Raw genomic sequence first — 18,659 nt, forward strand, 5'->3', positions numbered from 1 at the left:
CAGGCGTTACGTAGTTAGTGAATAACCCCTTTTTGGTTACAGTAATAAAAAAGAGGGGTGGTGTTTTTTTGATTTTTTCCATTACTGGGTAGTTGAATTAGTTGACTGCTGTGATGGTTATCGATTTGAAAAAAACATTTCTTAAAAACTTTTTAGTTTATTTATTAAAAACTTACGTTTAATTAAGGGACGTTATTTTTTCGAGGGAGTAGGAGGGGCGTTACGATGTTGTGTGTGGGGAAAAGTTGGGCGTGGGAGGAAAAAAATTATTTATTTAGCTTCGGCCTGGCATAGTCTTACTTTCTCACTTGTTTAATCTTATCTTATTTTCTTTTTGTTCTAAACCTAGAGCACTTTGCAAAATTCGAGCATATTGCAAAATGAAAATTTTTTTTCATGAAATGTATCTGCCTCACGTGTTTTTAAAACGATAGGAATTTCTAATTTCAAGCGTGCTATTACTGAATTCACGCATGAACTCAATAATAGCCTGCTTATTATTCATTGTTTTGATTTTTTTCATCCATTTCCGGGCCCGCAAAACCTGTCCTGCGGAAACTGTCCCGCAGATTCTGTCCAGCAGAACCTGTCCCGCAGAGCCTGTCCCATACAACCTGTCCCGCAGAACCTGCTTAGTGTAAAAACAATTTAACCTTTCTTCTATTTCTCAGAAAACAAATGTACGAGAAAGATCTACTAAACGACGAAATTATGTTCAAATTCAAAGAACTCGAAATTCCAGAATTAATTTTAAGAGAGTTGAAGGAGAAGAGAATGGCAGAACGCAATTTTATCAAGAAGAAAAAGCAAGGAGACAACGAGAATTGCAGCGAAAAAGAATTCATGTTGTCACCAATTACCGAGCGAAAACCGAATCGTCAAAAAATAAAACGAGCTGCATCTGTAAGTTGATACACTACAAAAATATTACCTGCTTCCTTAAACTTGTCCCCAAACTGCTGATACCCTGTTTTGATCAAGTTTTAATAAAAAGTGCTTACTGATGTATGTTGTTGAGTTGGAAGAAACAGGTGTTTTAAAATCACACGTTTTCCAAGAACCTACATAAAATGTTATTCAGTTTGATCTTCGGTGTTGGTTGCCAACCAAATTTGGCAAAGAGTCAAAAAGGACTATATTTTAGCTACTTAAATTCCTTTCTGTACTGTTTGTGAAACTTTTGTCCCTTTTTTAGCCAAACATACTTGAAGATATCGGGTTTTTTAACCTTGCAAATGAGTGCAGAACGTTCGTCGGGAGATTCAGGGTAAGTTGCTTGTAGAGTGGTTTCATGTTCATTTGAAGTAAAAGTAATCACGAGTTACCATTGCCAACACTATTGGTGATCTATACAAGGAACTCAATGTGAAGAATTTTTTACCTATCCATAATAATAGCCGTATTCTGTGTGTTTAAAATGGTTCCTTGTAGCTTCATTTCGGGTTGCATGCAGAGTTGATAAGTTGCTGACGGTTGGCCCCGTCCAATTTTACGCGGGTTAACGACTAGTCTATAATAATTGCTGTATTTGTCAGTCACACGGGTCATTTCGTATTAAGAATGCACGAAATATAAAATAGTAAATGCGGTATATATTTCTACGAATTTACGACCAGCTTAACGGATTTTTATTTACACAGATATCTAATAAACGAATAGAATTTAGCTTCGTCAGCGAAAAGACCTATTCCTCGTCAGTACCTGAAATCCCTGTTAACGTCTTAGAATCGGTGAATTTGGTGTTATTTTTATATATTTATTGTAAATGCAAAAAAAGTCAAAAACATTGCGGTCAGTTAGCTAACAGATGGCACTAAAAATGAAAGTCAGTATAAAATGTTTTTGAAATCTTAAAATTGTCAGGAACGTAATCCCGATTGTTTCAAATAGTAATCGCGGTTTTTTATTTTTTGTATAGCATGAAGAATTATGAAAACACTGAAGGAAATAATATATAAAAAATTACATTTTGTTTTTCATTTCCCTTACGTAGAAAGTTTTCATTTTATTTTTGACAGCTTGATACCGTTCATGTGAAACAAATTCCAAAAACTCATGTTTATCTAAGCAGAGATGTGTTGGTTGAGCTGAAAGACGTAAGTTGTTCTGTTATTGCATATTATACAATTATTTACCTAGTATAGCAACCAATAAAAACTGAAGATGCTTCATGCTAAGTTCGAATATCCTTTTGCCGTTTAAATTTTTTTTAATACTGGGAAAAGTCACAGTTCTTTGTTATTTTTTTAAAACACATTAACACATCTTGACTTTAACACTTCAAAAATTCTGATTCTTCTGATTCTTCTGCTTAACCCTATTCAGTTAATATGCCTAATGACTCTTACTGAGTTTTTATATTTATATATTAGCAATATACATGCCAAATTTTTTGGTCCCATACCTGATAGGGCCTTAAAAGTTGGTCCTTACTAGAAACCACCCATTAAATAACCATTAAACTCACAACATAACTTCAATAATAATTCAATCAAAGTGAGCTATTTTGTAAAGTTTGGGTACGTGATTAACCTGATTACCGGCAGAATCAGCCTCCATCGGTCATAATGTTGTTGAAATACACCGGAATTTGGTTAAGAAAGATTTGGCATTTCGTGTTTCATACAGAACATTACACGTGTTCTATAGAAGGCTAAATATAAACACCCAATCATCAAAATATTTCCCAACACTGGTCAAAAAAAGAAGCGCAATTATTCACTTTTTTGATATTTTCTCTCATTTAGGTGCGTGACTTGATACATCCCAATTTAAATCCTTACGCAGGCTTTTGTCTAGAAACACCATACGTGCTGATATTATCTGGAATGTGTCAGAAAGGTTCTTTAATGGTGAGTGTTATAAAAATGTGGAAACTTTTTCGCGCCTAAACGCATAAGTAAACCATTCCACTGATCTCCGTAGGACGGTGCAATAAACAAGCTGTTTACTTTCTGTTCAGACGGCTTGAATATTAGGAGTTTTAAGTATCTGAAATTCGTCTAAAAATGGAACTAGATACAAAATAGTCGTTTTAATACTGTGATAAGGCGATTTCATTGCTTCAGCTTCGTTGTCTAACCATAATGAGAAGTAAATTTAGTTAGGAACGTGCAAAATTAACTGTGTCACAATGGTGTAGATGAAGCTTGAGAAAAAGCTAAAATATATGCATTCAAGTTCAAATTTTATTTTTATATACTTAAATTTAGGATATCTTACAAAATGAAGACATTCAGCTCAACTGGGTTTTCCGCTTAACATTCGCCATGGATATTGCCACGGTAATACGTTAAACAATTACTAAACTCAAAATTGAATTTTTGCTTGAAACTTCACCTACATAACTTGATTGGAAATTCCCGGCTATATTTCAAGAAAAGACAGTACGTTACATACTGCTGTATTTTTTCATTCCCAGGGCCTTGCTACAATTCACGAGAGTCCGATAAAAATTCATGGTCATTTAACATCTCACAATATACTTATTGACAGTAGATGGAATTGCAAGATATCGGATTATGGGTTATTGAAGTTTAAATCTGCAGTACAGCCCAAGATAACTGATGAAAATGAGGATGCTATTTATACCTGTAAGACTTTTACACTTCTTTCTACTTCTTTATTAATCTGTGAACATAACTCAAAGTATGAAAACACGAGATTTTGCTATTAAATACAATATGCACTGTCGTTTATTCCCTGTCTTCATTGTACCAAACTTCAACTGCATTCCCGCCTGTTGATAATGGCGATAGCTGGTTCAGGTGTTTACCTTTCGCCGTCTGCATGAGCAGAACGAATAAAACTTTTTCACTAACCCATTTTAAGCGCTCAAATTCCAATCTTTACCTTAATGTTTTCCATTTTGAGCAAAGAAAAAGTGCTGATGTTGGATGTAGGCCAAATACGATTGCTTATTCCGGATAAGGTCGCGAAAATTAAAGGCCGGGAATTTCTTAGAGATTTAGAACAAGACTTTTGAAATAATTTTAACTTATTTTTTAGTTACCATATGACTAAAGTAAAAAAATCTAGAAAAAATGATACATGCCCTATTTCCGAGTGACATTTTTAATAGTAATTTTTACTTAGACGCCAATATTATGTTAATAAATACATTTACATGTTTTCTTTACACTGTTCCAGTTATTAATTATAACACAAGTTCCCTTGCGGAAACATTAAAGGTTGTGCAATTACCAAATTCGGAACGATAAAATAAAGGCCGCAAAAACTGCTGCAGTTATTTCAGGAAGTTGAGAAATGTATTTCGTTTTTTTACGGACTCGCCTTTGATCGGTTGTAATTGTTTCAATTAACGCAATTCTTTCTCACGGACGGATGGATAACAGTCCTTTGTCTTACGTAATCTGCACAGTTCTACAGTGATGAGTGAACGTGCTAGTGGTAATTATTGCTAAATTTTATTTGTTTTTTTAGGGTTTTTAATTAGATTACTTTTATTCGCATATTTAATCAAAAGGCTTACAATACTGCCACAAGAAATAATATGTATGCAGGTAGTGTGTAATTGCATTTACTTCTTTGTTTTTTAGCTTTGCTTTGGACAGCTCCGGAGAGTATTAGCGTGAACGTCGCACGTCGAAAAAAAGAAGGTGACATATACAGCTTTGGTATTATTGTTTCTGACATCATTAATCGACTACCTCCATTTTCTGTGTACAGTCAGTACAGACCAAGAGGTAAGTGTTGAATACTTTCCTATAAAAGCATCTAATGTTGGATTCGCAACAAGATATATTTAACAAACATTCGCTGGTCTATTTTTGCTTCATCTTGTGTTTTTTTTAAATGCGAGCAGATAGGAATATTCTCTGAGCTTAAGATTTACCATGAAGCCAGATTACAGCCAAGTCATTGTACTTCAGAATGTTATGTCATATTTGTGGTGTTACCGTGTTATCTAACACGTCAAAGGTATCTTGTTTATACCTCAATGTAAACCTTCTTGCTCAATGGTAATACAGGCAAAACATTCTCGCAGCCATAAGAAAAAAAGTTTTTCCATGTGTCACATTTTTTCCATGTGTCACATACGACAACAGACGCGTGTGTCCAAGAGCTTTATTAGTGCATAAACAAAAGTGAAAGAATTTTTAAGGGATCGCAAAAATCAATTGTTATAAAAAACATATCTCATCCTGGCCAAAATCTGACTGATGCTAAGTTTGCTGTCACTGATGCCACCTGGCGCACAATATGTCCTAGAGGAGGCTAAAATTACGTTTTCTGCCAATTAATTAAATGGAGGAAGCGTTGTTTGCAAACAACAAGCATTCCTAAGCCCATTGAAAATTATTGGAGCATTTTATTAGCATTTCGTTAGCATTTATTAACATTTCTTTTTTTATTGTTTCAGAAATTATTCATTTTATACATAAACGATGCATACCGCCATTTCGTCCCCATGTTCGTCTTCAAACAGGCTTAGATGGACGAATACTTGACTTAATGAGACAATGTTGGGATGAATTTCCGGCCAATCGGCCAACGATACAAGGAGTACGAACGACATTGAAAACGATCTTAAAAGACAAGTATTAATATTTGCATTTATTTATTTCTCTGTGTAATTTTTGAGAGATACCGCCACTGCCATTGTAATCCTGTCTTCGTTGTTGTGGAAAAGATTGTGCAAATATTTAAAAGTTGGGATTAAAAGTTAACTTTAAATTTGGACTAGATTTGCACTCGTTAGATATTTGTTTTGTCAGATAAGACATTTTAACTAAACACCGCACCCTAGAAACCACGTCAGGGGCCATTCAATGATTACGTAACACCCAAATTGGCTATTTTTTACCACTCACACCCTTTATAATACATCGTAAGAAATCTAGTACCACCCATCCACCCAATCCCCCTTGTTACGTAAAATTTCAAAAAACAAATTAAAGATGTAGATTATGCACTAAAACAACTAAAAATATCCGTATTACATAAAAATTTTTTGTTGGATAAGAAAAGAGCTGTACCCCTACCATCCTTAAATGTTCGTTACAGTCCGTAACAAAATGATCATCCCTCCATCCCTCAGGTGTTACGTAAGTATTGACCAGCCCCTTAGCATATCATATGGTGAGTTAGCCGTACTTAAATAAGCCGCCACGAGTTCTGTTTATGTTACCTTTTGGGTTTTAAGCTCGATTCGTCTTCCCACAACATTTGTTTTTTAATGGCAATCTGTAACATAATTTCAAAACAATGACTTATGTCGTGATACTGTAAAGTTTGTGCACAAAAAATAATTACATCGTTAGCGCTTCTACAATATTACACGTGGTGAGTTATTAGTGTGCACAGGGAGAAAAACTTGATTTTAAAAACCGGAAAAAGTGAGTTTCGAGTTTAAGTTGTAACTCGGAAAATGACATTTTTCCGCGTTCCACAACTGTGTTAACGCAATAAACCGAAATACTTATAAACCAAGGCTACAATGATAATTTCAGTATTTTTTTACACGAAATTTATGGGTCACATAAGTCACTTGAGTTGTTCTTTCTTTTGTCTTTATCCTCTGAGAAAAAATTATATCAGTGAATGTTTTGCAAAATTATATTTTTTAAAAAAGGGAACATTAACATCAAATTCAGACAGGAGAAAGTTTTTTTATAAATCACTAATTACATAAACGTTTTTTCTCTTTAGGTCAGATAATAACAACCTCTTAGATAATATGATTGAAATGATGGAGAAATATTCGCAAGGGTTGGAATCAAGAATTCGAGAATTAAATCACGAAAAAGATGAAGAAAGATCCAAGCTGGAGAAAGTTTTATACAAATCACTGCCAAAGTAAACGATGTGTTCATATATTGCTTTTAAAGATATGAGTATTTTTCTTTTTTCTGCCATAATTGTATCCTCTTAGATATACTATGAGATGGGCCGTGAAAAATCTAGGTTTATGCTTTGCATTTCCTACTTCCTTTGAAACGGCGCGTCAATTTCTCATTAAGTACATTAGATTAGTCATACGCCGGTGAAATACCCCACAAAAATTCTCCAAGTCGTATATATATATTTTGCATTTTACTTGGCACTTAATATTTCGTGCGTTACTTAGCACGACCCGACACTTGCGAAAAGGCAAAAAAACCCAGCTGGTATCACGGATAATTTTTTCGGAATTTGTTGAACTTTCTTATTGCTGCATTTTTTAAAAAAGACTTTTACATCAAAATAGAGAAATTAAGCATTTCTATTCTGTGTGTTATGACTTTTTTTTCTTTATCTTTATAATAGAACGGGATAAACATTGAGCCAGTAATAAAAAAAGAGAAGTTTTAAATTTGGCGATTTGTGCAAATTTATTTTCGTATTAATTAAATATCACAACACGCAACAAATGAACAACACATTAATGTGCTTGAAGACAAATTCTTTGGTTAATATAAGACAGCATTAACCTTTTTGAAGAGTAACCCGCTGGATACTTATTTAATGAGATATTCGTCATCCTGCAGCTTTTCGCTGGAAATCCTAAAATGCCAATTATAATCTTTGTATTTGTGTACTATGTCTTACTAAATTTACCTGTTTTTTACACTTTTTGTGTTAAATTAACATTTGGATTAAAATTACTAAAATTATTTAGTCAGATGAAAATTGTCACTTTAATCCGAGTTATTTTCCAATGAGGTATTAGAGTTTCTGTTCTTGTTGCAAGCGAAGGGATTGTATGTTAACCTCTTTTTTTTACTAGATCTATCGCTAAGCAACTTCGTTCTGGTCAACCTATCCTTGCAGAGAATTTTTACGAAGCATCCGTCTTGACTTTTAAAGTTGATGATTTTGCGAAATTCCTTCAAACCCAGACACCACAGCAGGTGAAAGTCAATTTCCACTTAAATTCTTTGGTATATACACAAAAATAAACTGACAGCAGACAGTAGTTGGGGCGCCTCACCATAGCAAGGCCATTTCCCTTTATCTGGCGCAATGCAAGAGGGGGTAGATTACCTTGTCGTTTAACCGATAGTAAGACACCCCGTACCCGACGTACATGCTTTTTATTACTAGCCACCACAAATTAAAAGAAGATAAAAGAATGGACAGTACCGTGACAGGCTATAGACAAGGTAGTCAGAATATATCATACTTTTTTTCAGATGATTGACTTGCTGAATGATGTCTATCAAATTATCGACGATGCACTAACACCGAATGTTCATAAGGTAATATGCAACTGTGAGATAAATGTGACTAAACCAAGAAGATTAATTATCAGCAAGAAGGATTTTCACGACTTTTGGTTAATTTTTTTATTCGAAAAATAAGAGCGGACACCCCCCCTCTCAAAAAAAACAAACTGTACACAAATCCCAGTATTAGTAAAATTTGTGAATATACGAAATGTTTAGTTATTCCTTCTTTGTTGTGTATATTTCGTTTACCCTAGGGAAAATCCACGGGTCCGTTGGTCCTCAGATTGTCGGCTGTCCTAAATATTTCCTGCATTGAAATTCAGTCCAATTTTTATCACCCGTTTAGCACGAAGTAATAGTCGAAAAAAAGGTGCAGAGCTGCCATTTTGAAGAAAACACGGCTGTTAGGGATTAGTCGTTAACCCATGGAAACCTACAGGGTTGCCAGTCTGTAAACTACACGTTATTTTGAGCACCCATATTGCACATCGCTTTTCTCGCAGACTGGCAGACAAAATATGACTATTATTAAAGGGATTTTGTTAATTTTTCGTAATTCAATCGTTTCCGCAATCATGGTTGTGTCTATTGACCTTCATTGTTCTGTTATGAGCTACTTAAAGACACGTATGGCAAATTTACGGACTGCATAACACAAATTCCAATCTTCCTTACCTTTTATTTGCAAAAAGTCTTCGCAAAATCACGAACATAATCCTTTGCTAACATACATCTTATTTCGTGGCTTCTCCAAACAGCTGGCCTTAATTATGTCATCCTTTTTGTCGGTACTAAAATGTCAGTTTGACCACAGAAAATTGAATGAAGACGCCATTACAGACAAACAAGGCAGCATCAATTTCAAATTTTTTGTTGCTGAAACGTTTTATGTCTATTTCCTGTTTCTTAAAACTGTGAGTCAGGAAAGTTTTAACAAATTGTTACGGATGAATAGAAATGGAACTTCTAAGTAATAAAGAATTATACCAAGTTAAGGAACATGCAATTGAAATTTTTTACTTTTTTGTTTTGTAGATTCATGTCTGCAGAGATCAACATGTACTTGTTTGTGGAATGCCGGAACAGGGAATAAAAAAGCATGCTTATGTGATAGCTAAAACAGCTTTAAAGATTATGGGAAGTCTAACCACATTTCGGTTTCGTCATATTGAGGACAATCTAATGAGATTTAAAATTGCCATTCATTCAGGTGAAGATTGCTTTTAAATTTCTTACCGTTGACACGATGTATAAGCAGCATAGTGTCGTACATAATGTTTTAGCCCATTGTATTCATTACACAAGATTTGAAAAGTGCAAGTAAGATTGTGAGAAAAGGATTTAGTATCACCGTACGCTTTGTTTGAAATTCGAAAGTTACCATTTCACTTTTTTCTCTAAACAAAAAGTTCACGTTTTCGTTTTTGACATTATATTTTGATTCTAATTCACTCTTAAGTAATTTTTTTATTAATTTAACAGGGCTAATGTAGATAAAAGTATATTCATGCGTGACGATCGTTTTATCAAGAAAAGAGGAAATAGACACATTTTTGAAGAAAGTTTAACGCTTTTTAGTTACCAAATAAAATAATAAAAATTTTACCTATTTCAGAAAGAAGTGACAATTTTCATTCCCTTTTCTCACTTTAATTGCTACAATTTAACTTATATATATATTTATATTTATACTTTTATAGGAGCGTTTGTGGCTGGCGTTGTTGGGCGACATATTCCAGTATACACTGTGCTAGGGAAAGCGATAGAATATGCTGAAGCTGTGTTACAAGTGACTCCGACATTAAGAATCCTTGTTACAAAAGAATGCAAAGCAGCCCTTTCTCGATACAAGGGAATTACATTAGAGAAAGCTGGTCCTGTTATGGTGAAGGTAACTACAATTACATTTCATTGCAAAGATTTGTTAAACTTAATTAAATTTGTTAGCTGAATCAATAAAAAACATTTAAATCGTAGGGTGATAAATTTACTCGGTAAGTTAGAAATCAATTTGCTCTGGTGAAACACAAAACGTTATTTTTGATATGCTGTCAGAAATAAGTGGCAGCTATATTTCCCAAAATGAGGAAATGTTCCGTAACTATGTTTGGTTTTACGTGAATAGTGACCGTGAATAGTGAAGGAAAATAACAGCAAATATTTTCCAAGTGAAAACTGAAATTGTTTATTCGTAAACCTATCTAAGAAGATTCTCAATTACGATTTAACAACATAAATAAGTGCATAATTCTTCGTCAGTGAAATCAACGACTTGTATAGTTGTAACTCAATTGGCGATAATTCGATTTATAAAGTTGTAAATTAGACGAAACGGCAACTTAAAAGGAAAAAATAGATATTTTGTTTAAAGAATTGCAAGCTATATTGTTTTAAAGTTTAGGAATTAATTAAATAATTGTGTACAGATTGGCAGCGTCCAGAGTAAAGAAGAAATGTTACTTAAAAAATTGCAGCAACGAAACAATATAAGTGCGGTGTACAATGAAAATATTTGTTTACATGCTTTTCTACATTTTTATTTCTTTTATAGGGTTATGGATTTTTGGAAGGAGATTTCCTGACAGCTATGAGTGGGTTGAAGGTGAAACTACGCGATGCCGTTATAAGTCAGAAATAATAGTTAACATTTTAATTGGACCATAAAAAAACTAATAGAAAAGTATAACTGATTTAATTAGAAGAAATAGTCATTAGTGAAGACTGAGTAAACGGAAACACTGAATACTATATCGACTGTTAGTGACTAACTGAATCAATGCAAAAAAGATTCTTACCTTAAAGGAAAATTACGTTTTCAGTAATGCCCCGTGAGAAGAATCAGCTCCAAAACAAATCCACAATTCGTTTAATTAGTTAAAATAGGAATCATAAATGACATAATAATAAAACTTATAGAATTCAATGACGGGAAATTTTTGCGATAGTTATATACAGCACGTGTTTTATGAAATTTTTGTAGAGGTTATATTTGTACTTGTCCAGGAGAATTCGTCGATCGCTACTTGCAGCCGCCATCTATTGATCGCAAACAGTTTAATATTGACTTTGTTCAATATTTGTTCTGATGTAATACATAAAACGAAAGATGTTGTACTGATTAAATTAATTCCAGTTGAACTCAATGTACGACAGATCTTGACAACACTAAATAGTCGAAAGTTTTAATCAATTCCACAAAACTTGATTTTCATTTCAATAAATCAAGTCGAAAAATAGCAAGTTCACAAACATCAAAACGTAGGTTTTATTTCAAGCTTACTGATACTAGCAAACTTCTAAATCGTAGTGGCATGGCAGGAAACATGAAAGTGTTCTAAAGGTTCGTTTTTTTCTCAAATTTTATTTTGCTGGTATTTTACTGTATTTTTGAATATTTTTCAACTTGCATGTGTATATGTAATTGTACTTTCTACGTAGTAGATCGTCTTACAAATTACAGCGTTTACACTTGAGCACTTTCACGGAATCAAAGAAAGTTTCTGGATACAAACCAAAACGTATTAGATTGAAGAAAAAATGTTTTATTCCTTTTCATCTGTTTATACTACTTTAAAAGCAGAAATTTAACGGTCATTTTTTGGTCATTTTCTTCGCAAAGTTTTTCCACGCAAGGTCATGGATATTTTTTAAAACGTGATAGTTTTTTCACCACGAAAAAATCTCAAATTAAAATATTTCCAGCAACTATTACTTGCATTGTGATTGATCCGGAAAAAAAATTATTGGAAACTTTTCTGTTTTTATTATTTACATTTTCATGCTGAATCTGTTTAAATTTGCAAAATCTAGTGTAAACGCAATCCGCATAAATTTCTATTTTTAGTAACTTGACTTATGATTCCGGATAAATTTGCTCAAGTGTGTAACGCTAAATTTGTCTATGTGTGTAATAATTTATTGAATTGTATTTATTGTAATTCTTAAGCAAAAGTTTAAGTAACATTTGAGATTTTATAAACCGTTATTTTTATCCTGTCTTTTGTCAGCTTTTCTAAAGGCTTTTCTTTAACAATAAAATATTTAATTCGTCACTTAATAATTGAAATTATAAGAAATTCTTTAGATTTGCGAAGCTTATACCTTTTACCACTCTGTTTTTTCAATTGAGTGTTGAGGGATCTTTTTCTACTGTTATAAATTTAGAAAATTAAAGCATGTTCGCTATAGGCGTTATCATATTTTATCATTAGCACAACAAATATATCCAACGTGATTCGCTAAGAGGAGACAAACTTTTTTGGAGTCTAGATAGTAAGAGAAAAAACAAAAATGTTTTATAGAAAAAATTTATGTAAATACAAGTAAAAAAACGCAATTGTAGTCCCTAAACGTTTATATATGGAAATTGGTTTATGCTCTCAAATGTGAACGGTGACATAACTTTTGGGTGCGGTTGAAATCATTTTCATCCTGGTCTGATGCTAGACTACTGTGACGATAAACAATATATATATATATTCTTCTTCTTCTTATTTATTGAAATAACATGTTGGTACTTACGCAATAAACAATCCAGGCAAAGCGAATCAGGAGCTTTTTTCGTAACCTTGGCAATGAAATATTTTTAAAAAGAGAGTTGTCCTCATTTTATGACATATAACTGAACATACTTTATGCAAAACGCAAATCCATTAAATATGATAGGTTTCGCAGATCATATGCTTTGAGGGTAGCAATTATTTGCGAATCTTATGAGGGATACATATTTGCAGATGATTTGCGGATGACTACCTTTTTTTTAGAAATATGTGGAATTAATTTTTGCGGATATATTAATTTTAGTAGACGGAAAATCATTATTTTTTCCAAACAAAGGTTTTGGAAATAAAAGCATTTTCAAATGAGCAACGAAGAACTAATTGTTTAAGTCGAAAATACAAGTACGAAAAAGTTATTGCACATACAAGAAATGGATAATCCTGCGGGAGAAAATCTTAGTGGATTATTTCCACACTTTCCTGTGTTGAATGAAAAGGTTGGAATTGAATGTCAGATGTTAAACAAGTGTTAAAAACTGAGGACACGTGTGTTCAACATAATCTATTCTCAAAAATAATAATATTTACAGTTCTTCTTTCGTACTTGTTTTCGACATGCTCTCCATCGTATAGCGTGTACTCCATTGTAGTGTGTATTCGCTATAACAACAAGATACTATCTCCTAATTAAAAATATTCAATACATATTGTGCCCTTCACATTGCATACTACCCCTGCTTGACATTTTTACCCACTCTTAAAGGAATATTCATGTAGTTGATAATTCTGGTTATCGACAAAGAATACTTGCAAAAGTAAAAGGGATGAAATAATTATTGTATGGTTATTCTAAGTCAATGATATGCAAAAACACGCAGATGGTCTAACAGAGACCTATGATGCCCTCAAGTTATCTATGAGACAGAGCATCTGTGATTCTAAAACACCATAGTTTTTTAAATAACATGTTGTGAGTAAAAGTGTTTAAAGCTTTTTTCGGTCAGTGATCACAGCTCAAAAAGGTAGTATTGTGTTAGTCAAACTCAGATACAACCCTAAAACATCGACTACTACAGGAGCTCATAATAGAACTTTAGATCACATTTCCTACAGAAATTTTGACCCTCAAAATATGTATTGATACTACATCAATAATAATATATAGTGAACATCACATGTTCAGCGGACCGAATTTGTGGGCGTTTGGGTCCTATATTTTTATTTCCGACGAAGGAGCCACGTTCTTTTATTTACCTGGATTTGTACCAAACGCTAAACACAGGCAAGAAAGCGTGAAACACCATCATATTTTCATCGGAGTTTAATGCCTGATAGCAGAGGGTCGTGGATTAGATCCCCACATAAAGGTAGTCTTGTGGGCAAAAATTTCAAAAAATGTTTCTGTAGATCACAAGTTAGCCGACAAGTGCAGTTTTTTTTCAATAAAATAAGACTTCTCTACACACATTTTTCCTTATCTTAGCTGGAATAAGGGAGACATGCTATTTATAGCTAGGGTATTTTATAGCAATGCTATTTAAGCAGTCAGCACAGTGATCAATTCACCAATGAAAAGGTTCATGTGGTTGATTATTCTTTAGGGAGGGTGGAGCAGTTTTGCCATTATTTCTTTCGCGACATGGTCGATTCTGGTATTTATAACCCAGACAGTGTCTTGCAAAAAGAATTGGCTAAATATTGGCTATAACGAATTGAGTCGTTTTTTTGTCTACTGGAATTCCTGTAAGAAAATATTCTTTCAGCCAGGTTCATGGCCTCCTTAATAATGGACTGTACAATTTTTCTGACTTTTTATATGCAGATCAACGTCATTCAATTCAACTCGACGATTTATACAAGTTGCAGACTTACGTAGCTAGTCTATTATATGGATAATACAAGAAGATAAATACCCAGTAATTTGATTGCCTTGCACATGGACTCGACATTACTACCAATGAACTAGCAACGTTTGTTGGGTGTGTAGAAGGAAATTTCTTAAAATGTTAACATTCATTAAGTAGCAATACATACAGGGTTGAAAAGTTATGCATGTAATAGTGTTTTTATTGTGTATAGCGGTGCCTTTTATAAATGTTCAATTTTAAAACAGGTACGTTTATTGTTCCCAGCGTCTTTTGAGAAAGAAAACGACCATGCAAGTTTTGAGAGAAGGTGCAGGTTTATTTATGTGAAAAAAAGTTGCGAGTTTTAAAAAAAGTTGCGAGTTTTAAAAGAAGTTGCGAGTTTTTTTTTTAAAAAAGATGCAAGAAAAAAAAAGAAACAAGTTGCGAAAAGATTTTGAATTAAAAAGAAGTTGCATTTGTCGGTCACACTACAAAGGGAGCCTTAAACACTTTAAGCCTTGTGGTCCCTCCTCTTGGTAACAATACATCCTTTGAAATAAGTGAGGCTAACGATAAAATATAATTTATATTATGAACCACGTGCCCGAGAAACATTAGTTGAAATATGGGATGAATAGTATATTAATTAATAGATAAGTCACGTGAACTCCGCAAAAAAAACAAAAAACTAAAGCATGCTTTAAGAATGTGATCAAGGGATGATTCGAATGGTTACACATTTGTGTGCGGCACATCATACACAAAAGTATGTACAGTGGTATGAGTATTATAGCCAACTGCAAAAATGCTCGTCAATACTCGCGTCTGCGTTTTTGCATGCAGAATCAACCTCCTGCTGCAACAGTCTGTCCATCATGCAGTCGATTGCAAAATAAGGTAATAGAGCTACAATGTGGCTGTGGTCTCTGTAGTCATGAAGAGTTTGTGTTTAACGATTCTATATTGATTTCAGCTTTTTCCTCTTGCATTGCACGAGCGCCAGCTTCATCTTAGGCAAGATAATAACGAGATGTACAGGTGTTGGGTAGCTCTCTAGCAGCCCTGCTAGTATATCTAGCTGAAAGCTCCTATACCATATTTATCATGTTCAAGATTTTGTGACATAAAACAGACAAGGTATTTATCCCTCGATATTTGTGAGGCTGCCATGCAAAACATGTACATCTATCTATCACAGCTTCTTGTTGTTGCTGCATGTGCAGGAAAATGCAATGCAATAATATTTAAAAACCTCTGTAAAAGAGGGAGAACTATATGGATACTTTGATGTGCCTGCTAGCACAGTTATATATATATATATTATATACAGTACCTTTTCATAATTTCATTGGATAAAGAAGCGAAAAAAAGAGTTGTCAAGAGTGTGTAATTTTTCTTTCACAAACTTTGGTTTTGAGATTTTGTTATATATGTAATATGACAAAAAGTTTCCACTTGTGTTTCTGTTTTGCAGTTATCTGTTTTTTGTTTGTTTTTTATATTCTGTATGAATTTCTGTAGTTTTCATTGATTAGTTGACATGGTCAACAAGAAAAAATGCTGAGCCATGGTGAAGTATTTTAATATTTTTCCTGCATCATGTATGCAGCACTAAAAAAGTGCTTAAGAAAATAAAATAAATTTGATTTTTTGCAACAATTTTTATCTTTGATTTTGCTGCATTGTATGAAAAAAAAGAGAACAATGTGCAGTATCCACAGTGTGATTTTGTTTGCACTTGCAACACAACAAAATGGCTTTCTTATGTAGCATATAATTCACTGTATGTGGTTATAAAACTGTTACGCCATATCACTCAGCCTAAATATCTAAAAGTGTTAGGGTTGCTTTAAAGTTTAAACATTGCTGTATTTCATTATAAAATTGTTAAAAAAAAGCTTTGTTTTTAAGTTTAAGTCCATATTAATCTGCAAATTTTATATGGGTAAATTTTGATCTGTGACTTTTGATTGTAATGGTTGTATATTTGCTAAATTTAAATTCGAAATTTTATAAAATGTTGGCCAATGTAGCATGCCTAATAAAATTATTAAAATTTTTATGGTGATAGTTCTTACATCCATCTAATGAATCTTTTTTCAGCTATACAGAGGAGTGTCAATATTTGTTTTTTTGTAAACTTTAAGGAATAAATAATTGTTTTTTTTACAACATTTTTTTCTTATTTTGTTCCTTTGGAAGTATAAAAAGGTTTGTTTTTCTCGCAATAGTTTTAACTCCTTAGGATACTCAGAACAAATTCTAACTTTTGTTCAATTTAATGGATGATTCCAACATATAAAGTTCACGATTTATGGAAATGTCAGTCAGCAAAAAAATTACAGGGCTGAGACTAGCAAACAAGTGTCATTTTGGCAAAAAAATTTATGTTAATCAATTCACCCTTATAATATCTATTCATTTTGAATGCAGGTCTAAAATTACTGATGACAGAAAATGTTAAAGTTTTTCTAACCCGTAAATATGACATCATAATTTATGTAGCATATATAATAAAATCTGACATTCTTGAGAAAAATAAAAAAGAAGTTAAATATCCAAAATTATTAGGTAAATTCAATTCTGTAAATTTTGCAGAAAAAGAATTTGATGACATTCTGTCATACATATAATTAGTATTAATTTTGTCAGATTGGTGTAACGTTGATCAAATAATACTATATTGAACCCACCACAGGATACAAATATACTTAATAACTATAAAATAAAACAAAACAAGATAAAAAAAAGATATTAACAAATGGTTTCTTACTACAAGGGTGTCATCAACAAATTTGATACCAAAGAAATGAGTTTTCAGAGCAAGGAGGGTTTGACCATAATCAGTCCAATCATTATTTGAGTGCTTTAAATGCTCCAAGTGAATTGCTTTTCAAGGAGTTTATCCAGATTCGACATTTATAGATCAAAATCTTGTGCATGAAAAAATAAGCCCAAATTTATGCCACTATATATGTGTCATGAAATTTTTTAAAAATCTGTAATAACATTTTTGTTTCCGATTGAGCGACCTGGGAGGGCACAAAAAAAATCATGTTGTGTTAAAATTGCATCATGGTGCATTATATTGAAATTCTGGAACCATAGATTCTATGTATATATAGCTTATAAATAAAATACACTAACTAGTATAAAATTTTGTTTGCTTTATAGATGAGTTAACATTTCCAAGAGTTATTATAATTTATTATAATTAACATTGAACTTTTTTACTATATCTTAAGGTGACGTTATACCTTTTGAGCATGCTTTTTTAAAACGCGATTTTTTCAGCGATAGTTAATCAAAGTTTATTCATTCATACATCACCAAAAAGCATTTTCAACCACCTTTCAAATAGTATAAAAATAATTTGAAACTTTTTAACTCGTGAAAAATACAGAAACATTTTTGAAACACACCCTGCCTTCAAAAAAGTGACTTCATTTACAAAACTACTTTGTTTCCAAATGTCATTCAATGTTCTATAGAATCGTGGTAGATGTATGTAAAAAGGATTTTTTAATTATTTTCCACAAAGTCCCCGTTTTTGATTTATTTTACTTTTTCTAAAAAAACATTTTTTAATTTAAACTTTCGTCTTTAAGACGTAATTATCTAGAGAATCGTTAATTTTTTAAAAATAAAAAAATCGCTTTTAGATAAACACGTTGGCTACAGCACAGTAGCACTCTCCCTTGTAGATCTTTTGTGGTTTTGTTAAAGAGATTTGAAATGTAATAGATGGTATACAAAAAAAAACAACACTACGAAAAAGTGTTTTAAAGATTTTTTAAAATATCACACCTTTCAAGCATACTCATAATGATGGTGATACTTTCACGCTTCCGAGACGATAAATATTCAGAAGGTTGTTCTTTTAAATTTTATTATTTGCAAAGACGTGACTGAGAATACCATAGAAATAGAACTTTCTAAGTTGTTTAACATTTTTCTATGACCTGCAGAAACAGAACAGGATAGCATACATTTTTTAGAATAAAAAGTTTTTTTTTTAGATGATCATTTTTTTTGGAAAGGAAATATAATTTATTTTTAAAAGTTATACTCAAGAGGATGATAGGTGTTAAAACATTCACTCTTAACTCTTATAAAATTTAAGGTGTGAAATACCAATCAGA

General features: G+C 32.6%; 1 protein-coding gene across 1 annotated transcript; it reads left to right on the forward strand.

Annotated features, from left to right (window-relative positions):
• Positions 1 to 586: 586 nt before the first annotated feature.
• On the forward strand, positions 587 to 13,581 carry LOC130622246 (atrial natriuretic peptide receptor 1-like). Its single transcript, XM_057437688.1, has 14 exons — positions 587 to 903; positions 1,196 to 1,267; positions 2,019 to 2,096; positions 2,748 to 2,852; positions 3,213 to 3,284; positions 3,422 to 3,593; positions 4,560 to 4,706; positions 5,384 to 5,561; positions 6,673 to 6,819; positions 7,730 to 7,853; positions 8,136 to 8,201; positions 9,207 to 9,381; positions 9,872 to 10,062; positions 10,723 to 13,581. Exons 1-14 carry the CDS (start codon positions 679 to 681, stop codon positions 10,807 to 10,809), a joined length of 1,839 nt encoding a protein of 612 aa, XP_057293671.1. The 5' UTR covers positions 587 to 678; the 3' UTR covers positions 10,810 to 13,581.
• The last annotated feature ends 5,078 nt before the right edge of the window (positions 13,582 to 18,659 follow it).

The sequence above is a fragment of the Hydractinia symbiolongicarpus genome, chromosome 12 (genome assembly GCF_029227915.1).
Source record: "Hydractinia symbiolongicarpus strain clone_291-10 chromosome 12, HSymV2.1, whole genome shotgun sequence".
Classification (NCBI taxonomy): Eukaryota; Metazoa; Cnidaria; class Hydrozoa; order Anthoathecata; family Hydractiniidae; genus Hydractinia; species Hydractinia symbiolongicarpus.